At 41.5% G+C, this 27781-nt stretch overlaps 1 protein-coding gene and 1 long non-coding RNA gene across 4 annotated transcripts in view; one reads left to right on the top strand and one right to left on the bottom strand.

The window, feature by feature from the left end:
* MYPN (myopalladin) overlaps positions 1-23254 on the bottom strand; it is a 64838-nt gene extending 41584 nt beyond the window's left edge. Inside the window, exons 1-2 of one of the 3 annotated variants that reach the window (XR_011338013.1) lie at positions 23143-23254; positions 203-1138 (exon numbers count right to left, since the gene is read on the bottom strand). Coding sequence is in view for 1 of the 3 variants with exons in the window: in XM_069864383.1 (XP_069720484.1) it covers positions 203-1137 (935 nt within the window). In the remaining 2 variants the exon portion in view is untranslated. Of the gene's footprint in view, positions 1-202; positions 1139-9891; positions 10200-23142 lie in introns of those variants that run through there. The other 2 variants (XM_069864383.1, XM_069864384.1) reach the window with 2 other exon arrangements.
* On the top strand, positions 18366-27086 carry LOC138724378 (uncharacterized). The gene is made up of 3 exons (XR_011338014.1): positions 18366-18437; positions 18982-19047; positions 26906-27086. It is a non-coding gene; the product is annotated as an uncharacterized lncRNA (long non-coding RNA).
* Positions 27087-27781: the final 695 nt, after the last annotated feature.

Raw genomic sequence — 27781 nt, 5'->3', positions numbered from 1 at the left:
CCAAAATATGTTGTCTTAAAATATAAGCAACCTTTGTATGATTTAAAGAAAGCAATATTTTTCTCTTAATTAATTTTAATAACCAAGATCAAGAGAATTCTGCTGCAGATTACTGAAACCTATGCATCAAACTACCTGGAAAGAGTAAGTCATACACCTACTGTTGCAGAAATAGAAAATGACAAGTGCAGAATGTGTTTACCTGACTTCAGGTGCTGGGATTCCTACCACAATGCAGTCCAATTGCACTTTGGTTCCTTCAGGAACTTCCCTGCTCTTCAGTTTTTGAGTAAAGCGTGGTGGTTGTCCAATAGGCTCATCAGAATATACGGATGCAGATTCTGACTCTGATTTTAGCTCTGCACTTGTTAATTGATTGATAGATTCCAAGTTTGACACCTGTTGATCATCTGTTTGATCAAATGTTTTCTCTGCTTTGCTTTCCAGGTCTTGAGGTACCGGAATGGAAATCCTTTCTCTGTTTTCTGATGTGCTAGATAGGCTACAGGTACCTTTTTGAGCAGACTTGTTCTTAGAATCGATTTTGCTCCTGTAGTTTTTGCATGTTCGAGGTCTTATTCTCTCAGAGTTGTGTGCTTTGAAAAGTGAGGAGAGCTCCTCAATAAAATCTGCCGCCTTGTTCAGGAATTCCTTTTTAGATTCTGATTCAGAAGGGAGGTGTTTCTTTAGGTCTTGAGGGCTCCCTCTGGAGCCCTTTGTATTTCTGACTTGGTTCTGACAAAAGTTGGAGTGCGGGCTGTTGTCTGATGTTTTCAAAGCTGCAGGCTGGGCCATTTGTTTGTGTTTTCCTGTGTTTTTCAGCTGATCTGGTGGATGCTGTGAATATGCCTGAAGCTCATCCTGTTTAGTTTCCAGTGGATTCTGATCAATAGCTTGTCTTGCCAGGTTTACACTTTCATTTAGCTCTTCTTGGCTCAAAAAGGCAGAGAGATCTGGAAGGTCATCTTGGGCAGCTACCTCATCCACATCACTGGAAGCGTTGCCGTAATGGAAATTCCGAGAAGCTGGTTCTGATCTGTTCCTTTCACTCTTCCCTTGATGTTTAGTTTCAGCTAAATAACTTTCTCTCAGAAGTTGAGATATTGAAGTTGAGGATTCTAAACTGTCGTCTTGCATGCTGCCAACAAAAAGGACAAATAGGACCACACCTTATCAACAGCAAATTTTTTTGATTGCACACAAGTACAGGCTTCTGAAAAGGGGAACATGACATTTTCAAAGTGCATCTGTGTGCTGAATATTAACTTCTAAGTAAGGCCTGCTTCCCTACCTGCTGCCAGATACAATGGCCTTTACACAGTGAAATTCATCTTTTATCGCTTTCTACCCTTGCTAGCCTTGCCTGGCTACTGCAAGTGTGGTAATTTATACTTTGTTCCAGGCAAATCTTCAACTATGGAGCTATTAACTGAGTTTCAAAGTTAAATCTTTGTCATTGCTGATGTGTGTTTCCTAGCAAAGAAACAACCTCATCAGATAGATTAAATGCTGGGTATGTCAAGGACTGAAAGTTGTGAGAGAATAACGTGACTTTTAAATTAAGTAAATTTAGCTTAGAAGACACTGAAGCAGTAAGTAAATGAACCCTCAAAAGCTTTTGAGGGATGAGAGGAAGAAGGAGAGAGAAGAACAAAAATATTCTGTAATTACAATTTTTAATTTTAAATTCTTAAAGACATTGCAATATAGGAAGCGATAATGATACTAATTGTTCTATACCTTCCTAAATTCAGCATTATTTCTAATAAAGTATTTAAAGGAAGTCACTATTTGGTACAAACATCATTTGTCCTATTGGCCTTTCAAAATTGTTATCTTAGGTCAACCTGATTCTGAAAAAATGTATCACAGATGAGAAGGCAGTATCAGAAAGCCCATACTTAACCTGCATGCCTGATAAGCAAAGCTGAAATATCCCTTTGATACTTAAGCCAGTATTTCTGCATAATATTCTCCCTTTTATTTACTTGTGAATATAGGGGATTCAGACGTCCTATTAACACACTTGTCTTGACGTCACTTAAGTATGAAGACAACTAAGACAAATACTCTTCACAACCTTTCAGAGAGCTGGTATCTCACAGACACTGAAACCAGTGCATGGCTATTCACTGGATCTACCTCCCAGAATGCAGTGAACAGCGTCCCTCTCCGACTTCATTTATGGCCTGGCAAGTCTTGCTGTGACGGTTTCACAAATTCCTACCCCAAGGTGTCTGATTTGTCGCACTGCAAAAGGTTCTGTTCCTGTCGTGGCTTCAAGAGAAGGGAACATGCATGCCCTGCCTCTGCCATCTCCATTCGTAGCCTTATGCAAGAGCTCAAGGTGCCAGAGAAAGAAAAGGAAAGTAAAAAAAAGTATCTCTGCTGTGAAAGGCTTTCTGCTCTGCTAGCGGGACAGTTGTCCCTGGAAAAAGGACTGGTAAAAAGGAAATGAGATGGCTCTATCTCGTACTCCTGCAGTATTTCTTCCTGGATTGTGAGTGGCAGCCCTTCTTCCTTATTTACAAAAAGGAAAGCTTCAATTTAAACTGTTTATGTTCTTCTTCAGTGAATGAACGTGAAGCTATCATATGCTGATGTGCATTTTGAAACCTTAATCCCTCTGCCTGAGGCAGTTTGCTATATTGAAATTCTTTTTCTCACCTAAATGTGTGGCATTTTAGATTTATTGATTTTGGTTTATTGCAGAAATATGACACAAGCAAAATCAGTAAGACAGCAAAGACACCCAACCAAACTATTGATAAGTTTGTGCTTGTATGCAAACTGACAAACAAAATGCTGTATGAATTATCTTGTACCTAAGCACTCAATCTAGTCTCTGCGGCTGAGCCAGGGTCTGCAACACTAATTGAACACTTGGCATTAAGTTATCTGGCACAGCGTTTCAGTGAGGCCGTGGCACGCAAGAGAACATTGATTTGGGAATCCCACATGAGATAATGTTGTGAGCTGTTCCATGACTGGACAGAGTATGTAATTTAACCTCTTAAGAGAACAAAGAGGTCTCCATGAGGCTTGAAGTTCCTGCTCTATGGATACTACTTTTGCTTGCTCAGCTTTTGCTTCTGACACAGCTGTGCAACCTTACTGAAGCTGAACGTGCTTAAGGGGTTATATTATCTTGTTTACGTGCTGATAGCATACTATGTGCTGTAAAGGTCATAGCTAAAGCTACAGTTTCAACTCTGAAGAGCTCAAATGCATTCTAACACAAAGAGTTTACAGCCTGGAAGACAAACCTGGCATGTGAATGAACTGCAGAGCTAGAATATAGCTGTAACATAGGGCAAGTTTGCTTTAGACCTCCTCCTGCCTTGTATCTACTTAAAAGCAGAAGAGAAGAAAGCCAAGCCACAGCCAGTATTTTATCCTGCACTGTGCAGCTAGCGTAACCTGTGTGCTTTTAGAGGGGTGTCATAGGAGGTACAGCCTCTCAGGGTATCTCCAGAGGGATGCAGCTCCATACTAAGCTCTCTATGTGTCACTATGGCTAAATTATAACATCCAGCTGTACGTATCTCTGTGCAGCTTTAGACGCCACAGAGGAAAGCTCTATTTTATGTGGCTGGAGAAGTATGTGTTTTACTTTTAGCTCACTACATTTCTTGGCCACTCTTCTTGAAAGCCTGCAGAACTGCACATCTTCATTTCATCTCAATGTCTGTAAAGGTCATCAGAGCTGAAAGCGATGAGGTAGGTCTTTAGAGAACACCGGACACTAAGGAGGAAATGCAAGTAGGGAAATAATATTATGTGGCCAAAACCTACCAAAATCAAATGTAGTTAAGGAACTCCTGCAATAATTTTGTTGAGAATAATTTTGTTTGAATATGAAGATCATGTGGCTGTGACTATTTGGGGTTTCATTTTCCTCTGTTTAACAGATATTGCTCCATTCTCCCATTTAGGTGCTATATCTATTTCAATGGAGGTTGTTAATCACAGTGCAGCTTTTCTGCAGATAAACACAGCAAAGCAACTGGTGTTCAGGGTGGTTATTTGACACTTTGTTCTGGGTCTTGCATATCTTCTGTTTATCTTTTGAACAAAGCTTTGAAACATGAAAGAAGTAATTTCTGCTAATTCCCTTAAGGAATATTACTGCAACATGACGAGATGCTCTCAAAAATGTGTTTAGATTGGCAAAACAGCTTTGTAATTCTAGTTTGCAAAAAAGTAAGTGAAGAAGCCACGATCTGGTAGTAAAAGGAGGAAAATTACATGCAAATTACTGCAACTTAACAAACCCAGAGATGCCCATACCTGATGAAAATACAAAAATATAGAGGAAATTGAAGTAGTTAACCCCAAACTTCCTTGTACTGGTGGCTCCTTTTGGCAGGCTGTAATGCAGTTGCCTAAAACATCTTCCACATGGAAGATGAGGCGAGACAGCAGAGCCATACGCAGAAGAGCAAAACCCACTTGTCTCTTACAGTCCTGAGTGAACAGATAGGAAACAAATGGACAAAGGGCTGGTTCAATCCCATCTCTGCCCCTCTGAGGGCAGCTGAGCAGGTGCGAATGGGAAAAAAACAGCTTCCCAGCAAAGGAGCTAGGACAACTTCCTTCCTTCTGCCCATCGGAGCAGAAGAGGTAGAAGGGAGCAGAGTGTTCCTTCTGATGTTGGGAAGCAAGATACTGATGAGAATGAATCTGATGCCAAATTCTTAATCCTTAGAGAGCTACTACTTTTCTTCAGAGCTCACGCAGGGTCAGAATCTTATATCTAACTCTTCTCTATTTTCAGCTTCTGTAGAAGATAACTTTTTATTCTATTTTTAGGAAGGAAGTTGGGTACTCGTCAAATGTAGCGCTTTGAGGCAGTGCTTGGCTACTGTACTCTCAAGATATTTTGAATTATGTGATATTTCTAATTAAGTAGAAAATGTGGACTTTCAGCAAATGTTGCTGTAAGGCTATTGGACAGTCCAGTTACAATTATTAATTATGCCTTGCTTATGCCTTGAGACGTGTCCAGTTTCTTTTTTTTTTTATTCCTACAAGGAGTTATAGTCTCCAAGGACTACAGGGGGCTGATGACTGAGGGAAGCACTAGGTAGGCTGAGCCATTCAGATTTCACAGTCAGGGGACAGCAGCTTTTGTTAAAATGAGACCAAATAGTCTCACGGGATCTCTGGGCTGGACAGCAGTAAGGCTAAATTCAATATATTTTCTAAAATATCTATTAAACTATCTTTCTAGTGAGTCAAAAGATATCACCATAGGAACAGCTATGCTATTACATATTTGGTTTATGATAATTAGTAGTCATTTAGCCTTTCTATAGCCACAATTTGAATCTACATTCCAAAAATAAGATCTGGTCTTGAATTCAGTCTTTCTCTTTGCCTAACTTTCTGGATTATTTAGACTGAGATGTGGAATGGCCTTAATATGCCTTGAGCCTTCCTTTTAATTTTTCCTAATTGGGACTTTGGAACATAATTGTCTTTGTGCTTGCACAGAAAGCCTCCTGTGGTCACGCAGCGTGCTACGACACAGAATGCTGGTACCGAGTGGCAGTGCCCGGCACACCGCTTGTGTGTCGTGGGGCCAGCAAAATGTAAGCAGTGATTGCAGATATCGGTGGTGAGGAGATAACTGCCGACAGCTTTGCAGATACCTCTGTGGAGTAAAGTAGTAAGAAGGACAAACTCGTAAAAGCACAGTAGATGGCAATCTGTGGTGTCAATGAAAGCACCGATAATTCTACAGACTGTAAAAATCTGTTTTAGAGTGAACCAGTGCCAAGGGGAGGAATTTCAACGCTAGTTACTAATGACAGCCCTAAACTCATGTTAGTTTGGATTGAAATGGTGAGACCGCTCCTCGAATCCTGTGTTCAGTTCTGGGCCCCTCACCACAAGAAGGGTGTTGAGGCTCTGGAGCGAGTCCAGAGAAGAGCAACAAAGCTGGTGAGGGGGCTGGAGAACAGGCCTTATGAGGAACGGCTGAGAGAGCTGGGGGTGTTTAGCCTGGAGAAGAGGAGGCTGAGGGGAGACCTCATTGCTCTCTATAACTACCTGAAAGGAGGCTGTGGAGAGGAGGGAACTGGACATTAGGAAAAAATTCTTCACAGAAAGGGTCCTTGGGCACTGGCAGAGGCTGCCCAGGGAGGTGGTTGAGTCACCTTCCCTGGAGGTGCTTAAGGGACAGCTGGACGAGGTGCTGAGGGGCATGGTTTAGTGTTTGATAGGAATGGTTGGACTCGATGATCCGGTGGGTCTCTTCCAACCTGGTTATTCTATGATTCTATGAAAGTGGGATGCCTAACTCCAGCAGTCAGCAGTTCTCTACCCTTGACTGGCTCGTTACCAGTAGCATCAAAGCCGTGCATTGGGGCAATGGATTTTGCTTCCTGGGACGCGAACAGCAGTGACCTTGGGTGCCTCTTATCTTGAGAGGCATCAGAGGATGTCATGAACAAAACTGACTGTGAACTTTATCAATCTACTAATTCCATTTCCACTGTGCAGGCTTTGAGTTTCCAAGAGCCTGTATTCAGGGCAATGGTCTCTCACCAACCAAGTGACCTTTAGGATACAATAGTCACAAAGGGAGAATTAAGTTTCCACGGTTTGTTTCGGCACTGGCTGGACCTGAAAACTCTTGCATGGAAAGGATGAAAATCACACTGCTGGAAGCTTGTACAGTGACACCGAACCGTCTCCTTTCCTCTTGCTTGAGGCTTGTTAGACTTATTGCTGAGTCACCACTGCAAGAATTTTCCTAAGAAAACAGTGGTAGTGAAATCTCTGCCAACCTGAAAGGAATCTTGGATATATCTTAGCTCAGATCCTCTGTCACGTTTGGTCAGAAACAGCTTTGAATGTTTGATGCCCTCCAGATGTTTTTTTCAAACACTCCTTCACTTTAATATAATAGAGGTTATTTGCAAGCAGCAGATTTAATGCAAAAAGTGTTTAGACATCTTTTTTGGCTCTTGTTTTTTTTGTTAAAAATGATCTGGCCTCTGACCTCAGTCCTGCAGCACCGGGCAAACTTAGCAGTGTAAATCAAGCAACAGTTCTTCAAGTTCTTCAAGGGTAAAACACATTTGGCTCACAAAAGCTCTTTAAGTTTTTCAGCATTTCCTTTGTACTATCATATAATGACATGATCTTTGTTTTTGATTCTGATCACAAAAAGTCTTTAATATCTCATAATTAATATTGCCCCTTAGTAGTTCCCAAAATGAGAACCGAGACCCTTTCTTACCCTTGTCTCAAGTTCTCTGCCTCCTGTGAATCTTCTTGAACTGAAAGTTAAAAAATATCTTGAAGAAACTCTGTATAAAATCAAACTGAGACTGAAATAAATTAAATCTGGTTTTTAAATTAGAAGGTCAGGAAGGGAAAAGGCTGTCTCTGAGACCTGCCTGGGATGCTCTCCATCCTCCTCTCCCTTTGGCCTGTGAAGTTTGGGCCTCAGATGTCAGGAGAAGCTCTGAGTGTATGACTTCAAGTGCTCATAATGTAGGACACGTTTTTATTGACTCAAGTAACGTCTGCAGTCCAGTTTCCTTTAAGGATTGTCTGTATGAGAAAGACTCTATATGAAAGGCCCAAAAAGATACAGCAGAGGTCCACAATTTGGTACTGAGTGTACGTACAAAAGTCCTCAATGAAAAATATAGAAGGCAATGATATTAATTTATCCTTGCGAGAACACGGGTCACTGCAAGCATTTCAGAGCTAAGACTGCAAACCCACTTGCATGGACTCTGAACCAAATGATTTAAACTAGGTAATTCCTGTTATTCCTGCTAGCAGCTCATGAGGTTGAGGACTGCTGTAAAGTTTTAGTTTGGGACTGAAGCTACAGCTTAGATCTCAATGTTGAAAAGAGATTTATCTGTTTCGTGGGCTCAGTTTAGATGGACAAATTACAGTGCTGCACAAGGGACTGTAATGAGAATCTGCATGACTTAAACTGCTGAGCAAAAGCGTCTGTGTCAGCGGCCCCTGTGTCAGGGGAATCGTACACCTGTATCTGAGGACCAGAGAACTGACAGCTCGTGTAGGAGGTTGAGCAAGCACAAACTGGCCAAAGGAAAGCCCTGAAAAGCAGCGGTGTGCAAGCTAAATGGCATTGTGACGTCTTTTTGACTGCTAATTTCAAATCTATGGGCTGTTTTGCTTTTAAAATGAGATTCATTTTTCATACAAATACTGGTTCCTCCTGAAGAAGGGAACTTAAGCCTTGAATTAGACACAAAAGAAATCTGGCTTGCATTCCTCCCCCACTCCCAAAGTTTTTCAGTTGTGCCTTTCTCTCTTCATTCTCTCTCTATTTGTTACTTTTTGTCTGCTGTTCTGTCTTTGTAATGCCTTTTTCATCAGCCTTCCCTAACTTTGTAACATAAAAGCCTTCACATTTTAATCATATTTTCAAACTGTGATGTTTGAATGAGATTTGTATTAGGCAGAATTAAGTTGCCTGACCCCATAGAGTATTACTGTTTATGAAAACAAGTACTAAATCAATTGTTTTAAACAGAAAAGTAAGATTTAGCTTACATTGTTCGTTTGCTGTTATGGTATAGTGGAAATATTTAACAAACCATCTTAATGTTGTATTTATGTGCAAATCTACCTAGCCTGCTGATTCTTAGCAGCTGTTGATAAGGAACATTCCTTCGGTACCACAGCAAGATCTGCTGTAAAATCTCTAAAGACTGCATGGGGATAACAAATCGGCACAGAGCACACAGCTCTTCTTTGTTTTGGATTGTCTGTCAGGTACAAACCCCATTTAACTCCTGAATTGACTATAGCTTATTTCTGACATATAAATATTGTCCTGCTCAGTTACAGGAACAACCACACTTCTCAGGGCTGTTTAATTTTGTCATCTGTTTCTGAAAGCGAGACAGACAGACAGAAGGAACTACCCTGACCTTAGGAACCTTCAGGAGGTGTAGGAGAGGGAGAAGAGCAGCATTGAAGTGCATGAAATTGTTCCAGTAACATTTGCTGACTTTTTTTCCATTCTTAAACACAAGCGCATCTTCGCAAACATAAACCTCATGACCAAACCAAAACTGCTGGTAAAGTCATCAATATCTTCATCATGATTTTACAACGTTCTATTGACGTAAATGCAAGAGCCACTCTGTTCTCTCCTCAATTATTGACATATTATTTTGTAAAACTTAAGATGGGCTTCTGATTACTGCTTAATGTTGCAATATATTGGGCCAAACATTTGCTACTGACAGTCAAATACTTTTCTGAGAGAGAGAAAGAGAGCAAGGGAGATAGAGAGAGCTCAAGGGGGAGAGCTATGCCCTTCTAGCAGGACTGTTTCTGCAGCTGTTGTGTACATTAATCCAGAGAGCAGATCTCCCAGCACTAAATATAGCCAGCAGGGTCATTTTACACCACAAAATAAATAAATAAATAAATAAATAGAAAATATTTAACTATGGGGTCATGTTAAATTAGTTTTGATTTTGCTTAAGAAGGAAATAAAAAGTATGGGCTCTTGGTTTAAGGGTGAAAACCAGAATGTAAATATTTTAGAACATGGAGGCAAAATAAGTGGGAAGAAGAATACAGACCCGGCAGGGAACTTTTCAGGTCGTCACAATCTTCTGCTGGAGGATCAAACTGGCCCTAGGGATTCTGAGAACCCCTCCAATGCTATTCCAACCCTTTATAATGCTGCTGAGCATTGTTTCTTTTTCACAGCAATACACATGCCTCAGCATAATTTAACTCAGTCCATTTAACAATGATTTGCTCCCTGTATATATGTCTTATCAGCAATAATTAGCATTCAAATACACATGCGTTCAAACCCCTCTGTATCTGTGCTGCAAAATCAAACTGTAGACCGATCTAAAGTTGAAGAATTACCTTTTTTAATTCCTCTAGATGTTGCTGCCCAACCCTGGCAGTTTGTAGCGATGACAATTATCCAGAAGTGTAAGATTAAAGTTAAGGAAGGGAGGGAACTCTTCGAATCCTCAGAAACAGGAATGGTTAGGAGTCCATACAGTGAAGGAAGTTAACCTTCGTTACTGAGGATGGCTGTAAGAAGCTGGACAACCTGTCACCACCGGAGCAATAGCATTTGTCAGTTTGCAGGTCCCAAGTTATTTTGAGCAGCGTAAACCATGTGCCCGCGGAGCATTCCACCTCATTGGACAGGGAATCCACGGCTCTGACAGCACCTATGGGCACCGAGCGCCTTCTCCTCGCTCACGAAACGTCCCCTATAGATGCTTACGTGGGTTTTGCGGATTCATCCAAGAAGCACTGTAGTGGCATTGTATTACTCTTGTCAGCTGGTAGACTTCAGCCTTTTTAAATGACTGGTTATTGCTTTGATCTTTGTTTTTGATTAGAACTCAGAGATCACAGTCGCTGGGAAACCCATAAGCCGGTAAACTCAGCAAACGCGTGTGATTTAATAGTAAAATATTCCTGACTTCTTTGAGATGTTTGATTTAATAAACACAGCACAACAATGCAGAAATCCTTAAGAATGGCCTGAAACTAAAAAGCTGAAAAAGCCAGAACTTCTAAATGTTATTGAATGCAAAGAAATAAACTGTTGGGGAAAAGTAATTAAAAGAGGCAAGTGAAACTCAGCTGTAAATAAAACTGAGATATAAACGCAGGTGGAATAATTTCAGAATATTTTAAGCAGTTCACAGAGAAACTCTGTTACTATATGCAATTTCATTGTGTAGAACTGAGCTACTGCTTAAAACCTTGACTAAACCCTAACACGACACTTGGAAAATGCAGAGACTAGATTTTCCTTTCTTCTCATCCTACAAATCAGCAACAGAAAACAATCTGTAATTCTGAACAGTTCAGCTTACCATAAATGCTGCTTGATTGCTGATTTATTATTTTATTAAAAATGTTCATCACCATTCTGATTCGAGACATTACCAAAATGTAATGTATTTACTGTGGGGAATTGATATATAACCCTTTCCACCACTACTTGGCTGGCTTTTTCACCTTCTTCCAGTTCTATCAAAATGTTATTGAGTGAGCGCCTTGGCTGGAAAAGAGATTCTCCTGTGGGATGTAGTTCTTCAGAAAGATATTTTTTGAGGCATAATGGCATAACAGTATGCAAAATCAGAGATAAAGGCAATTCTTTTATGGAAAAAGATGATGCATTGGAAGTAGTTTTGTTTTTCTCTCTCTTTGTGAAACAGCATTGTCAGAACAGCTTGTGAGCATTAGTTTGTGGTGTGGGCTCTTGAGTGAAATGGAAAAGTTGGATAGTGAGGTCAGCCCTTCTTTTGGTGGCAGGTTAGGCATTTTATGGGTTGGGTGAAGTCTAATGTCACTTTATACCCGGAATAGAGACCTAATGCATTCTTTATAATATCTGTAACGGTAGATGTGAGCCAAACAGTGCTGACAGGACCTGCATACTGACACTGTGCTGCACGCCACTGGAGCTTGGACATTATGGTACATGCAGATTGGTAGCCTATGAAGTCTGAAAAATAACTCTGATGTTTCTGATAAAACAACTATAAATCTATGTGGATTTCTGCTGAGATGCAAGTATTATAAGATGTATGTGGAGTCTTGCTAAGCTGTGAACTGCTGTTTGTACACGATACACAAAATTAAGCAATCCAAAGTGAGTATTGAATCTAAACCAAAAAACCATGCAAACATTTTCCACTTTAAGAGAGGTTTCTATGTAAAATGCTAGAATTGCAAAATCATTGAATAATCTGTGCAACAAATGAGCTGAGGGTTATGCACTGAGAAACTTAGGAGCCTTCACTGTGGCAAACTGACTGACCAGTGTAACAGCAGGTGGTAGAAGGACAAAACTTTCAGGAACCACAAGTAGTTAGAACATACACAGTAAATGTACCAGGTCTTGCAGAGCATTGATAGAGCAACATCAGAGAATTTCAGATTCACTCGTTTGCAAATAATGGCATAAACCCCATGCAAATACTGTTCTTCTGTCTGCTTTTTTAGAATTGAGGTTTCTGAATGTTGAATACTAAAAAAACCACTTCAAGATATCATGACTTTCTGTCCTTTTGTCTTTACTAGCCAGCAGAAGGGAACATCTGCCTCTAGGATCAGGCGCAGTGTCCTAGAACAAATTACATGAGTGCTATTTCTTTCCAGATCTTGTCTGTTGAAGCCCAAAGTACCTTTACAAGCAGGAGTGAGTCTTAAAATGGAGCTTTGTGCGTGGCTGCTATTCCACAGTAGAATTGTCAGACTTTAATTGTAAACCCTCAGGATTTATCATAAATGGAAAATTCTTGATTTTCTAGGTATTAAGATGAAATTAATGTGATCTCACTAATGGCATGTGCTGAAAAATGAGATGGGTTACACATTATTCAGTAGAGAAAAATTATTAGACATCTGTGTGGACTGCCCAAAATTATACAAGGAGTCTGTGCTGTCTTTTGGGGATGATCTGAAGGCGTCCCTTAATACCACACGTATCGTCCAGCCTGACAGTTCAGCTTGTGAATACGTCTAGGACTGGAAAAAGCCATCTAAAGTACAGTATTGGAGAGTTTCAGAGCCTTAGAACATAACAAGGAAAAGGCACTGGAAGATCTGAAGAAGTCATTGTCCTTTACAACACTGATCTACAACCCCTGATTTTTCAAACAGCTCAGAGAAGAAGCAGGGCTTAGCTTGCTATCCCAGCGTAGCTGGGGCAGATGAGCCCTTCTTTGGGGCATTGGCTTATCATAGAATCATAGAATCATAGAATCGCCAGGTTGGAAAAGACCCACTGGATCATCGAGTCCAACCATTCCTATCAATCGCTAAACCGTGCCCCTCAGCTCCTCGTCCACCCGTCCCTTAAACACCTCCAGGGAAGGTGCTGTAGTCACAGTGATTTCAAGGTTGTAATTAAGCCCATAGTCCATATAGATCATGTACGTAGCAGTTAGCATGTATTTATTTAATTAGTTTGAAATAAGAAATTCTCCAGTTCAAGCTACCTCAAGCTCACAATTACACGTGTAGAGAAGTTTATTTTGTCTTTAGAGGTTAGTGCTGACAGCTGCAAGTTGGCAGTAAGTTTTGGGACATATATTACAGGGCATCCTGATTAGTGAGATGCGTATCACAGAAGCTAGTGATGAAAAACAGCTGGAAAAACCTCGATATTGTATTCTGAGCAGGAACAGCACCTTAGAACAAAAAGGCTGCTAATGTTTAGTTAGGCTAGAAGCAGAGAGAGGACGGTGGCGGGACTGGATGACTGGGAGCCAGTTGAGTGGCCAAATGCATGGAGCCAGCCGGAGCCTTGGGCAGTCCCAGAAAGGAGAAAATACCATACCAAGCTGAACAGGAGCAGTGCAGCTCACAGGAAAGGGGGCATCAGGTCAACAAAGAAAAACTTGCTGGCAGTGTTTTAACAGCTGGTTTGTGAAGTGACTCCGACTTTAGTTGAGCTTAACTGGAGTAGACCAAGCCACTTTCCAGTCTGGTCCAGTCGGTTTACACGCAGTCTGTGTGCTCGTGGGGAGACCGAAGTAGTGAGTTTCTGCTCATACTCTTTAAGAGCAAGCATGTAAAATGGTACTGTAGCTCAGGTGGCACTTCCTAACTCATTCAACCATTATAACTTGATCCGAATTCTTAGGGAAAATGTAAATTTATCAGGGATTTAATTGCATTTCCATTTCTTTGAAAGCTTCCTTAAGGTTCTGTGCAGTCAAGTTCTAGTGAGGCTGTGCTTTAGCAGATCTTTCCAGAGTCCTGTGGAGCAGAGGGTTACCCCACTTTTGGTTTGCATTCCACCAAACTGCTCTTGCTCATCCCAAGGCTGAACTCATTTCTTTCTAATGTGGAGCAGGGAAGAGGCAGTGAGTTAGAAAGGCTTGCCCTAATGGGCTGAAGGAGTAACTTCAGAGGAAAGGCTTAGCAGACCTGTCACCATTTTGCTGGTCAAATAAGAACGCTGGCTCATGGAATCATAGAATCACAGAATCATAGAATAACCAGGTTGGAAGAGACCCACCGGATCATCCAGTCCAACCATTCCTATCAAACACTAAACCATGCCCCTTAGCACCTCGTCCACCCATGCCTTAAACACCTCCAGGGAAGGTGAATCAACCACCTCCCTGGGCAGCCTGTTCCAGTGCCCAAGGACCCTTTCTGTGAAGAATTTTTTCCTAATGTCCAGCCTAAATCTCCCCTGGCAGAGCTTGAGGCCATTCCCTCTTGTCCTGTCCCCTGTCACTTGGGAGAAACCCAAGTCACTTGGGAGAAACCCAGTGGAGCGCCCTCTTTCTCTTTAGTCACACCAGCCTAGTCATCCTAGCTTCTTCCAAGGCATTGAATTGCTCCCTACAGCAGCAACTATGTCTCCTCTCAAAGCATCAGTGACTCGTTACTGCTTGAGGCACTACATTTAAAGGTCCAGTAACTGGAACAGCAGTGGCCAGCCCTGTTTCTCTTTTAGATTATAAACTTCAATGAACTCTCTTAAGACCGTTATCCCTTTGGTAAGAAAAGCATTCATAGCAATTCCCTGGATGTTTCTGGTAAAGCTTGTTCAGGAGTGATTTGCAAACCTTGTGTAAGATAATATGAGTTGGATATTTTCTATTCATATCGTTATGCAGTGCATGTCTTAGCATGAGCCTGCCAGGTATTGTGTGATTCTAACTCAGATTCTAATTTTAGAAGGGGAGACATATCAGAAGGATGAAAGAAATGGTAGCTCTTTTCTGGAGAAGGCACACATAAAATGCTGAACCATTCCTTCAGCACCTATTTCTTTTTCATCCAGCCTCAAACATGCTTTATCATTTAACAGAGCCGTGTTCCTGTGGGGTTTGCCTGAGCGTTACTATTGAATTTTTCAGTCTCGTTAATTTAAATAAAATTTAATAGTAATTTATGGTGCCCGGTGCTGTTTCCAATGAAATCAGTGATTGTTCTGTCACTAACATCAACACGAGAGGTGCCTGACTTTTCCAAAAAGTTAGTTATAATCCGTGTAATGAAGGCAGTCTTTGAGCTATCCACACAAAGCCACAATCTCTTGTGAAATTATCCAATTTCACCCAATGTTCCGTCTATTTGCTTTTCAAAATGAATCAATGTGTAAAAATTTGCCAGTATTTTGCTTTGTTGCAGTAGAAATGGTACAGATGAAAAGTGTTACAAAGATATCTATAAAACACAGAGGAAATGTCCAGAACATTAAATAATTGATGTTATGGGTGGCAATCGTAAAGGGGGATTTGTAAAGCCCCTTTTTTGTAAAAAACTTTTACTCAATTATAAAAGGGTCAGATTCTTTAAGGTGAATTTCCTGCCTTAAAAAATGGAAGACATCGTGTCTTTCTTTTAAATTATCATCATTCTTTCCCTTGTGCAGTATTATCCATTGTACAATACTGTCTTGTATAGAATTAGCCTTTCAAATAACTGGGCCAACTTGCAAAGATGCCTGTACTACAGAAGAGTTAGCAAAAAGTGGCTGTTCACAACCATTTTTACCATTCCCTCTGTTCCCTGTATAGTTAATATTTTATTAGTTTCTCCCACAGTCTTCCTTTTGCAAGGGAATTTCTTTTTTTTTTTGCATTGGAATATCTAAACAACCTTCTACAAACAGCTGAGTTCTTTAAGTTGCCAGCATTCACATTTTAAAATGGATAGTAATAGAAGTCTAATGTTTAACTTTCCTCCTGGTAGCTATTTCTATGGGGGATATTAAGCAGACTTGACATCTACACTGTCTTCCTTGAGAACTGCTCGCTGTTGTCCAGAGAGAGGGTCATATACAGAATGCTTTTGACTTGAGATTAACACAGCAACGCGTTATGGATTGTATTTTCAAAAGTGGATTAAGAGTCAGTCTAGTATAATATTTCACAACCACACAATCTCTATTTCCAATTACATATTCGTCAAACAGAGATTTATAGTGCAGTTCTTGTTCTTATCACTTAAATGGCGTTGCAAATCTAGAACAGAGAGCAGAATTCCATCTGGGCTACTTATAAAGAAATTCCAAAATCACAGAATCATAGAATCACCAGGTTGGAAGAGACCCACCGGATCATCGAGTCCAACCATTCCTATCAAACACTAAACCATGCCCCTCAGCGCCTCATCCACCCGTCCCTTAAACCCCTCCAGGGAAGGTGAATCAACCCCCTCCCTGGGCAGCCTGTTCCAGAGCCCAATGACCCTTTCCGTGAAAATTTTTTTCCTAATGTTCAGCCTGAACCTCCCCTGGCAGAGCTTGAGGCCATTCCCTCTTGTCCTGTCCCCTGTCACTTGGGAGAAGAGCCCAGCTCCCTCCTCTCCACAACCTCCCTTCAGGTAGTTGTAGAGAGCAATGAGGTCTCCCCTCAGCCTCCTCTTCTCCAGGCTAAACCTTAAAGACCTGAAAGAATTCACTGACAGACCATCAATAAGTGCTTTTCACATAAAAGAACAAAATAATTGTAGCCATTATTTGCGGATAATTGATTAACATGAGTTGCAAGGCTATGAGGAAAATATACTCAGAGGTTCTTGCCTTCCATCTGAACTAAGAACATACATGCTGCATATATAGTACACAGAGAGTAGACATTTTCTAATTAGATATAGTGGCTTTCCAGTGTACTTCTTTACTTTCTGCCAGGCAGCTGGCAGCAGCCTGCGGCAGCTCAGCCTAATGGTAGCACAGATCAGGACATTTAGGATTTGAGAGTAACCAAAACCAGAATGAATGGATGGTGTGTTGAGTATCAGAGGCTTTGGCACCTCTTACAGACAACTAAAACTGCAGAGAAAATCTACCTTAGTCAGATGCTTAATAGGACAAAGCATTCAATAACTTTGTTATTAATATTATACTTTATGAGATACAGGCCTAGTTACAATGTCTTCAATGATTGTTTCTAGAAGAGAACAAGGAGAGCGAGTTAGAGTAAGGAGAGAATAAGAGACAATAAGGAGAGAGAGGTCAGAGCAAGTTGAGAGGAGATGATCAAAGGAGATGATCCTACGAGGACAGGCTGAGAGAGTTTGGGTCATTCAGCCTGGAAAAGAAAAAGCTCTGGGGAGACCTTACAGCAGCTTCCCAGTACTGAAAGGGGCTCCAGGAAAGCTGGGGAGGGGCTCTTTATCAGGGAGTGCAGGGATAGGACGAGGGGGAATGGTTTTAAGCTGAGAGAGGGAAGATTTAGGTGAGATATTAAGAGGAAATGTTTTCCTGTGAGGGTGGTGAGGCTCTGGAACAGGTTGCCCAGGGAAGCTGTGGCTGCTCCATCCCTGGAGGGGTTCAAGGCCAGGTTGGATGGGGCTTTGAACAACCTGATCCAGTGGGAGGTGTCCCTGCCCATGGCAGGGGTGGAACTAGATGGGCTTTAAGGTCCCTTTCCAACCCAAACCATTCTGTGGTTCGATGATAGGGCATCCATGAATAGTCTATATGTTTAAAATAATTTCTTGAGAACTAAAGCTGGACAGGCATGGATCAGGTAGCAGGGGAGTATAGTTTGATAACAGTTTGCTAAAATAAGAGAGAAAGGAGAGACTGTGTATCGTGTATTACAGTGGTGCGATGGATAAGCTCAGAAATGGTCCATCTGAAGGGCCACAGCTGGGGAAGAGGGGTTGTACCCATGCTGAGGTGGAACCTGCCATCTGGACACACGGTGGCAGCAGAAAAGCACGGCCACCCTTGTGCCACCAACTAAAGAGCAGGGATGGCCTGTGGGAGAGGGGAATCGTGGGTCTGGTGGTGCTGGGAGGATGAGGTCTAGCAGCTTATCCAACCCCCTGTGCAGGGTCTTCAGAAAGCTCTGCCTGCCCAGCTCGCTGATCCCACAGACAAGGGAAAAAACCCAATTTCTGCAGTTCTATGGCTGTTAAAATTTTCCTCCTTTGCAGTCAAAGTGCAGTTTTGTAATAAGAACGCAACTAGGGTGTCATTCCCAAACTCCGAATCTCATTAGGTGAAAGGTTTGAGAAATAATTACTGTTTTACCAGCACGTTCGTGTGTCGCCGTATTACGTACACTTGAGATCAGTTTACCAGCCTCTCCCCAGTATTCTGGCACTCTGCCCCTTCTGCTGCCTCATCTGTCTGGAACGCCTCCCCTCAGGGCACTGAGTCACCATCCCACTTTAAATGTTGCTTTTTTCATTGTAATTTTAAACTGTCTGGCATTACAACATAATTTGTAAAAATTTATATGAAGATGCACTGCAAAAATTGTATGCATAGGTACTAATGAAGCTTCAAAAAACCCTGGTTTGTTCAGGATGTGACTTTACTGACAGAATTAATTTTAAGATAAGGGTCTTTCTGGCAAAATGCAAGCAAACTTGTAGAAGGGACAGAGGTGAAAATTAAAGGAAATTGGTAGTACCAGCTCATTAAACTCCAGCAGTATCAGAATGGCTCTAGCTAAAGAGTGAGTGACATCCAGATAATGTAAACTCATGGAAGTAAGGATGGTGACCCAGAAAATCAGAAAAAAAAATGGTTAACTATGCCAAAGGTGACTTTTCATACGAATATAAGACAGAGAGAGTAACAAAGAAACAGAGAGAACAATATAACTTTTCTAATACGAACCTAAGTAAGACCCCTAATTAATTTCAGATAAATCACGTAGTAATCAAAACTGTCTATGAGAGCTTTCCCAGGCCACGTGTAAGCCAGCGGTTCTGCTTGTGTAGTTGTCAGTCTCCAAAACCATCTGATTTCCAGATAATCAAAATATCAATTTTCTTATTGGAAGGAGTCAAAAGATGTATCACAGGATTTAAGATATATTCTGATCTGATAAAATGTGCATGTTTAGACCAACTGGTAGCCATGTATAGACCAACTGGTACATCAGTGACATAGAGTAATGCCATGTGTTATCACACATGTTATAAAAAGGAATTTTCTTACTGCCTAAGGTGCCTTTGAAAATGCCTCTTTAAATGTGTAATTTCTTTTTGCTTTAGAAAAGGAAGACTATTTGAAGACTCCAAACTGTGACATTCACTTAGACAGCAAATGCAAATATTATGGTAAGTGTTTTCACTTGCTCTAAATAATAAAGTCCTATTAAAGCACAACAAAACCTTTTTTTGGCATGTTTAATTGTTGGTGTAGGGCCGCAGAAACTCTATATTTGGATTAAATTTTAGACATAATGCTTAATGTTAAATCAGAATAACATAGTAAATAGAGAAAATGTCTATTTTACAGAGAAATATTTACTAGTCTGGAAATTCAAATGTAAGCTATGAAGACCAAGCCTATGAACTCATTAAATAGTTAAAAAGATACACTTCCAATATTCTTACATATTTGTTGAAAAGCTAAGCAATTACTTGTGTAGATCCAGTTGTATCTTCTCATTTGGGGTGTTTATATAACTTCATATTCGCCAAGATTTTGACATTCGAGTGACTAGAGGCAGTCACCTAAATCTTTACTCACCATTATTTTTTAAATCAAGATATAAAATTTGAAGAGGCACACTTTAGATAGTCTCAACCATAATGATTATAAACCACGAGTATTGTATATGAAAACTACTCCTCCTGCATAGAGTGGATTTCTTTTGTTGTGTATTGAGCTGCTGAAGAGGCTGTAAGGTGTCTGAGTGAAGTTTAAGTGGGGGTTACAGCAGGAAGGGGAGCCAGATCTGCTGGTATCGTAGAATCATAGAATAGTTAGGGTTGGAAGTGACCTTAAAGATCGTCCAGTTCCACCCCCTGCCATGGGCAGGGACATCCTACTAGATCAGGTTAGCCAAGGCCCATCCAATTTGGCCTTAAAAACCTCCAGGGAAGGGGCAGACACAATCTCCCTTGGTAACCTGTGCCAGTGTCTCACTACTCTCATGGTGAATAAATGCTTCCGAATGTCTAGTCTAAATCTGCCCCTCTCCAGTTTATACCCGTTCCCCCTTGTCCTATCACCACAAGCCTTTATGAACAGTCCCTCTCCAGCTTTCTTGTAGGCTCCTTTCAGGTACTGGAAGGTCGCTATAAATTCTCCTTGGAGCCTTCTTTTCTCCAGGCTGAACAACCTCAACTCTCAGCCTGTCCTCGTATGGGAGGTGCTCCAGCTCTCGGATCATCCTTGTAGCCTCCTCTGGACCCGTTCCAACAGCCCCATCTCCTACTTATGTTGAGGACCCCAGAACTGTATCAGCTGTAAAACTGATCGTGTGGCAACTTTTAAAGCAAAGGCTTTTAAAATTGTATGTCTTGCTATTAACTATTCTCAATTAAATCTTCACTGAAAGACAGAGATTTTCATAGATTTGACTTGAAAATGTGCAGGCACTGTAATCCAAAACATTAGATTCTTAAACGATCATTGTAGATAAAACTCACTGGAAATTATTACTACTTGTAATGGCTGTAAAGAAAACGCTTCTAGATTCCTGACTGTTATAATTCTGCCGGGAAGACAGTAGAGATTATTATAGTTATGAACAGACTATTTTAATGCTTATGGTTATTATAAACTCAGAAGGTAGCACAAAAAGGTTTATAATGGTGATGAGCTATTTAGAGGCTCAAACTTGAACAAGAGGTCAGGAAAATTATAAAGATCACGTGTCGCTTGCTTCTCGGGAAAAGTGATTTTTAATCCTAATGCTGTTTATTATAAAGCAACTGCTTGGCTGTAAGGCCAAATAAACATTATTTTCATTCATTTTAGGTTATACTAAAGGAAATTAATATGTAACATTTATACTATCTGTCAAAGAGCCAGTTTGCCTGGCTGAGTTTGCTACAAGCGTACAAGTACACAATACTGTTTGTATTGAATTGTTTGTATTTGCAAAAGTTTTATCACATCGAGCACAGTATTTTCTTACAAGTCTACCGGCTAAAAAATGTTGTGGAAATGTTTTGTGATGAAATTGGAGTTTCAAACTGACTTTCCTGCTCGTAAACTGTTTTGGATGTCTCCACTACATCATGAGGTGAACAGAAGCAGCTCTGCCTTAGTTGGAGACTGTGGGAATGCTGTGTCCTTTATTGACACAGTCTAGGAACAACCTCCTTTGAATCTCCAGGGTTCCCAGCTACCTCAAATTCTCTCAAGATCCTCAAATCCTCAAATGGATGTCTATGTTTAAGAGTAGTTTTCCTGCTCTAGAGCCCAGCCCAGGAGCTGGAAATAGCCCTGTGTTCTTCTTTTATGGAAGTGTGTTAAGTGGGGACTATCCTCAAATTATCATTTCAGATGGGGATCAGTGATCATATTTAGTGGTGTCCAAGTGGCTTGGTGACATTAATGACAAGGAAGCTTTCACCAGTCAGACATAGGTGATGAATCACTGCTACCTCCCTCCCTATCCAAGAAAAAAAAGCCAACCAATGGAGGTTTGGCACAGGTGGCTGCTCTACTGTTTCTGCTTCCAAATGATATACAGTTGCTTTGGCCTCCCCTTTACAAGCTTGACATTTCAAATTGAAACAGATTTTGTATGCTGGGAGGCCAAACAAGCAAAGAGACGTCCCAAAAACACTGTTCCAAGATTTTCTGGAGAGGAATAAGGGCCTCTAAATCACTCATATGAAAAAAATCAACAACAAGATTATCAGCATCTTGCACAACTCCAGTGTCAGTAAGCAGAAACTGAAGATTAAAAATTTGTGGCAGTTTTTCTTTCTTAAATGCAAATATTGGCACAGGAGATCTCTGGGAACACGAGGAGTCAATAGGTTTCTCTTTCCAATACAAATTGAGGGTATGTAGCAGCAGTGATTCCATTTCTCACATGGTTACGAGGGTTTGATTGCTCATCTCATACAGCTCACTACCCTTCTGTCTCCAAAATCAGTTGTGGTTTTTTTGGAAACATTTTATTCTAATGCTGGGATTGAGACTTCCATCCTAGGAAATTCAGCGTTTCACTCCTCCAAGGCGTCCAAGCTCTGACTGCTCACACATAATTTCTGTGGAGCTCCTTAACAACCTGTGCAAGAGGAATCTGATTTCCCATCTTTTCAAAAGTCTATGCCCACGGTGAATATTTAATCCATGTTTTGAACAGGGATGTCCTGTGCTGTAGTTGATACGAATGGCACAGATTCATTACAACTTTGTCACCACGTTTCAGTCCGTGCTACACCAAATATCTAACAGTTGCTAACTGCACCAAAATAGATCTCCCAGTATCCTGCCCCTGTGGGTTTCAGTAATACATGTGAATTCATGAGTCTTATACTGAGTTCAATCACAGAAGCTTTGGAACACTGTCCAGTCATCTCTACTAAACAGAAATATCTTTGTTTCAAAATAATGCCATATTTTTGAGTGATAACTACTAGCAGAAACAGCTGGATGTAGTTTGAATGTACTGGTCACAGTTTATGCCTCGGGGTTATTTTCTCCCCAGCTCTTTGTTGCAGGTTCCTAGCACAGGAACAGAGAGCACAGCACTGGCCTGACAATTGTTCAGAGCCACAGGCTATTGCACCTTGATGATGGTGAGTCCTCTGCTTCCTAGAGACTCATGCTGTGCCATCTTCTATCCTACCAATCAGCCCTAATATCCATTTTTTGTCATGCTCATTATGCCTCTGATAGTCAAATGTTTCCTTACAGTTTCTTTTTTTCTCCTCATCTGCAAGTGTTGTTCTGGTCTAGAACCTTTTCCATCACTATTTCTGTTCCCATACTGGGAGACATCCTACTCATCCATGCCTGCCTTCCTTTTTTTTCTCTCAAATCTTAATCTTGTAAAGCCAAGAAATTTATCACCCAAGAAAAAGGGTGGAGAGACGAATACTAGGAAAAAAAAATCAGTCTGGGTCAACAGAGAGTGGGATTTATCATGGTATTTCTGGTTTCTGTAGCAGTACAACTTTTCTTCCATTCTCAATTCTATTCCAGCAACAACAAACTTAATTCTATGAATTAATTATCAGCTTACACCACACCTCTAAGAAAAGAGACCATCCGTACCATTTTCACAGTCAGTTTTCCTCTCTGCTGTCTCCCAAGCCCCCCGAGAGAACAGATCCCTCCACCCCACCTCTGTTTACACAAGCACTTTTCTTCTTTCATAATCAGGTCACCCCGTACTTGGGATAAGAAATGACACCCAACAATCCAACGTGGAAATTTGCAAAGAAGCCAAGAGCGCTCACCATGAAGTATCGTGACCAGCCTGTGCGTGAGCCTCAGTTCTGGTCCTCTCTCATGCCTCTTTGTTCTCCTCAGTGCAGGCTGCTACCTTTCTGCTTGCTCTTTACGAAATAGTAAGGCGGCTAATTTTAGGGCGCTTCATCATCCTGCCATGCAAAGACACAGTGTCATGTCAGAATCAGCAACATGTGGCACCACTTGGAGCTGCTATTTTATAAGCTAAGGTTCAGCGTGTTCTCAAATTGGCCTCTGCAGGGCAGAACTGGCTCCATTTATTGATCCTGTATTCCTGGAGGATTGCACCTTAAAAATCAAAGACCAGCTTCAGCCTGACCAAACCCCCAGTTTAATGACATGGGAGCTGGTGACTCAGCATCCAACACTTAAGCCAAATACCCCAAAACATTACATGGGAATTTCCTGGTGTTCAGTCAGGAATTGGCCTGCTGATCTATTTATAACAAGAAAAATTCATGTAACAGCGCAGAATATCACTGAAATTGGGGGAGAATATGCCACGTGCGAGAAGGGGCTGCACTCCTTCTGTGCAGGATGCTCAAAAACATTCAGCATTTTCAGCCTCAACCTGCAGGTGCCTGGGCTTCTGCCCCACTGCCAGGGTCTGGGGGAGTCACTCTGAGTGCCGTTCGTGTGGGCTTGGGAATATTGGATCCACTCCTGCTTTTGTGAGCACCAGAGCTTCATACCTGATACAAGGGCCAGCTTTTTCCCGTCATTGTAGTCTTCCTGTCCAGGATTCATCTTTGTCCTTCACTGCTTTTCCTCTGTCTTTGCATGCCATCCTGTGAATGGCATTGTTTTGGCTATATATTTGGTGGCCAGAGAGGATCAGAGGAATGGGGCGTTGCAGGTTTTTATTTATCTTATTTGAAGGTGCAACTCCTCAGCTTATCTTTAAACATCTCAAATGCCTCTAGTTACACACAGAGCTTGCAATCTTGTCCATTTAGTATTTATATAGTGATTTACCTTCACGAAGAGGTAAACGGTGGATTTTTTTCACCATATATGACCACCAGTTAAAAAATAATTGATTTTACTGGTAAGTGCATTTGAGCTAACCAGAATCATTACTGTGAGCAGGGTAGGCAGACAGAAAACTAAAATGTGCTCCACTATGAAGTTGCAGAGTGTATAAAACAAGTACTCTGTGTGTCTGTGAGAGTTATGTCCCTCTGTCTACGTATACACTTTTGTTAGTTCACTAACATCTGATATTGATACTGTGAAGAATATAAGGATAAAATGTAAAACTGAAACAGCACGAAAAAGCCTGACTGTACCTTGTTTGTGAGGCTCTTTGCATTCTAAAGCCTTTCCTTTGTCTTAATCAAGAATATTCTACACAAAGGCTTCACACAAAGGTTAGTAATTTCTCACAGCAAATGCTGACATCTTTCATTTCACGTTATCAGCTGTTCTGGACACCCATTTCTATTTTCTGTCGTCCGTGACACATCAAAGTACAAAACAAAGGGGTTTGAAATGAGGAATTAATGTTTATAAAGTATGTACTGACTCTTGCCAGAAGAACTTGGAGGCAGAGAGCAGAGTCCACATCTGTTATTGGCTATACAGGAAGTTTTGTGCCGTAACACAGAAGCCTTCAAAAACATGTATATTAACTGTCAGATGTTTCCCAGTAACAAAGCATAGTTAGCACTGCGTATGATTTTTTATTTTTCATTTTTTTCTGTTCTCGGAAGGGGTGATTAATGGGGGCTCAATTTAAAAACCACAACTGTGCTGACAGCAGTCACCAGGCAGTAGCCAAGCACTGCTATTTTCATAGTGGCAGGGCAACTGAAAATAGTTTCTTGCTTGTTGCGACCATCAGTAAGAAGATCGTACAGTTGTACCAGGAAACCCTCTGTGCTAAGGCGCTTAGAAGGAATAAATCCCTTCCCCAAAGTTAACCATATTGATATTTCTCATTGTCACCATATTTTGCATCACTGTATAATATTGCATCTTTTTTATAAGTACTAGGACGAACATTGGGAATTTTGAGGTGCAAGCTCGCTCAGCCATGGTTCCCTCGACCAACACAACTGCAGAACCACATTTTAGCTGATTTAATGCCAGTAGATGCAGAGTTGGTCGTACTGAGCGGCAAGGAGTCCAAGCAGTGATGTGACATCGGAGCAGTTGTCCCTTTCCCCCCTGCCTGGGTGTCTTTAGCCCCACGAAGGAAGGGGCTTTCTCAAGGCATTAAGACAGGCAGAAAATGGATTTCCTGGCAGAAAGAAGAAAAAGTGCTAAGAGAGGTAGTTAGTAGAATAAAAATACTTTATTTGAAGACACATTTGAATATTTTAACTTACAGCAATCTGGTTTTAGGACTAAAATAATTACTTTAAATAAAATAGCTATGTCTGTTACAGAAGGAAGCTGAGATTTGCGGAACATTGTATGTTGTTTCACACTTTATATGTTTCCTATTTAATGCATCAGGCCAGTTATATCAAAATACTTTTCTATGTAAAAATTGTACTGGCCTTATAATGTTCTGTTCAAGTACATGGCCATATCCCCACACGCTGGTCAGAGGACACATTGCACAACCAATGACAATATTTAAAATCTACTTCACAGTGTAATTATTCGCAGTTACTGCTCTGGTAGTCTCACAAATAAAGAGAAAAGGAAGTTTAGAAGGTAATGGATGAAATGTTTTCCTGCAACACCTACTGCTGACCTTCCATTCTTACATGCAGAACAGAAAAAGGCAAATCACCTTGCTCCTTTAAATAACAAAACCGTGTTTGGTACCCTGAAAAGTGCTGCATCATTTAGCCTTTGCCAGCTATGCAGCCATCTCATTTTCTCCATGTATTAACTTAATATTTTTGGTTTGGATCTTTACTGATAAATTTACAACCGCAGATCCTGAGAAGTCCTGTAGAATCTCACCTGTTTTGAGACACAAAGGAGGGTTTAATAGCTGGACCCACACATCCCCTATCCTATTTTTTTTTTTAAATGCCTTTCGTTACAGGGCAAATTGACACCAAGCCCAGAACCTTTCTTACCCATAGTCTGCAGAATCCCTTGCTTTGAAGTGTGCCTGCCTGGTCCTGGCCTTCTTTTCCTTCCTGACCTACATAAAGGTGGATTGCAGAGCTAGTAAAGAAAGGCAGAACTAGTAAAGAGAGGCAGAAATAGTAAAGAGAGGCTGCTAAATAAGGAAACCACATCTGGATTCCCAACTCAGTCCACTTAAATAAATTGCAGTGGATTTTCCTCCCAGTACTAAGCAAAGTCCTAGGAAAAAATCTTCAAAACATCTCTAGCGCATTAACTTGGACTCTGTAGCAGTGGCTGCGCTGCAAGCTTCATCCCACAATACATGAAGCTAGAAAAGATGTACGGTTACAGTGCTTCAGGATTTCCGCAGCCAAGATTTATCTCTAGTGGAGCAACGTTGAACCAGCCGCCTCCTGTGTGTTCTGACACTGAGAAAAGCGTGTCTCTGGGATACAGAATTTGGAAAACTGGATCCACCTCTGCTGGAGGGGCTCAGCCAACACTTCCAGCCCCTTCTCCCTGACCCAGGAGGGCCAGCGGCAGGGCTGGTGCTCCCACGGGTGCCTCGCGCCACAGCTGTGCCAGCTGGGGCACCCTCGGGAGCGAGTCAGAAGTTAATGACGGGTAATTGGAGTATGAGGAACAGTTTGTCCCTGCTCCTCCCGAGCAGATCCAGTTCCTTCCCGCTCACTGATCTCATTCTTTTCATGCCCTCAGAGATAAAGGTTCTGCAGCTCCCTGCAGATCGTGGATAAGGAAGAGCAACACAGCCAAGTTTCTTCACCTCCAGACAAGGAAGGAGAACCGTGCTGTCACCAAGACAAACACAGGGAGTGATTTACCGTGGAACACAGGCATTACTTTTAATTCCTGATTTACGGATGGTGATGCAATACAACAATGGGATGTTTTACAGCTGCTGTATTTTCTGTGCTTGCTTATTCCCAAACCAGAGCATGGTCAGTCCCAGACACCATCCTGGATAGAGCCCTGCGTTATCAGCCCCTTCCCACCCCGCTTGCAGCTCTCCAGCACCCTGGACACACAGGCACTGCTCCAGGCTTGGTACAAGAAGCAGTTACTATTACAAAAAGTGGAATATTTTTGATTTAAGCCAGAGTGAAGTTTCAATTCAGCCACTCTATTTTTTTGAAAGTTACACAGAATGCCCCTCTGATAGCGCATTTTGTTTCAGGCAGTGTTTTCCTAGTGTTTTTCATTCTTTGGAGATGATAACGCCTTGTGTGGCCCAGGTTGCCCAGAGAAGCCGGGGCTGCCCCATCCCTGGAGGTGTCCAAGGCCAGGCTGGATGGAGTTGGGAGCAACCTGATCGAGTGGGAGGTGTCCCTGCCCATGGCAGAGGGGATGGAACTGGATGAGCTTTGAGGTCCCTTCCAACCCAAACCATTGTGTGATTCCGTGTGTTCAGTGTGCTCTGTGCTGAGCAGAGGTGTCTCCTGCAGTCCCCTCTGTTTGCAGCCTTTCCCTGTCTCAAATGCGAGGTCAGGCAGAGCTGGAGCCGGCTCCAAATTAGCCAGAGATCATAGAATCATAGAATCACCAGGTTGGAAGAGACCCACCGGATCATCGAGT

This window comes from Phaenicophaeus curvirostris, chromosome 9 (assembly GCF_032191515.1).
Source record: "Phaenicophaeus curvirostris isolate KB17595 chromosome 9, BPBGC_Pcur_1.0, whole genome shotgun sequence".
In the NCBI taxonomy this organism is placed as follows: Eukaryota; Metazoa; Chordata; class Aves; order Cuculiformes; family Cuculidae; genus Phaenicophaeus; species Phaenicophaeus curvirostris.
The sequence above is the reverse complement of the archived record's forward strand: the minus strand, read 5'-3'. Positions and strand labels throughout refer to the sequence as shown.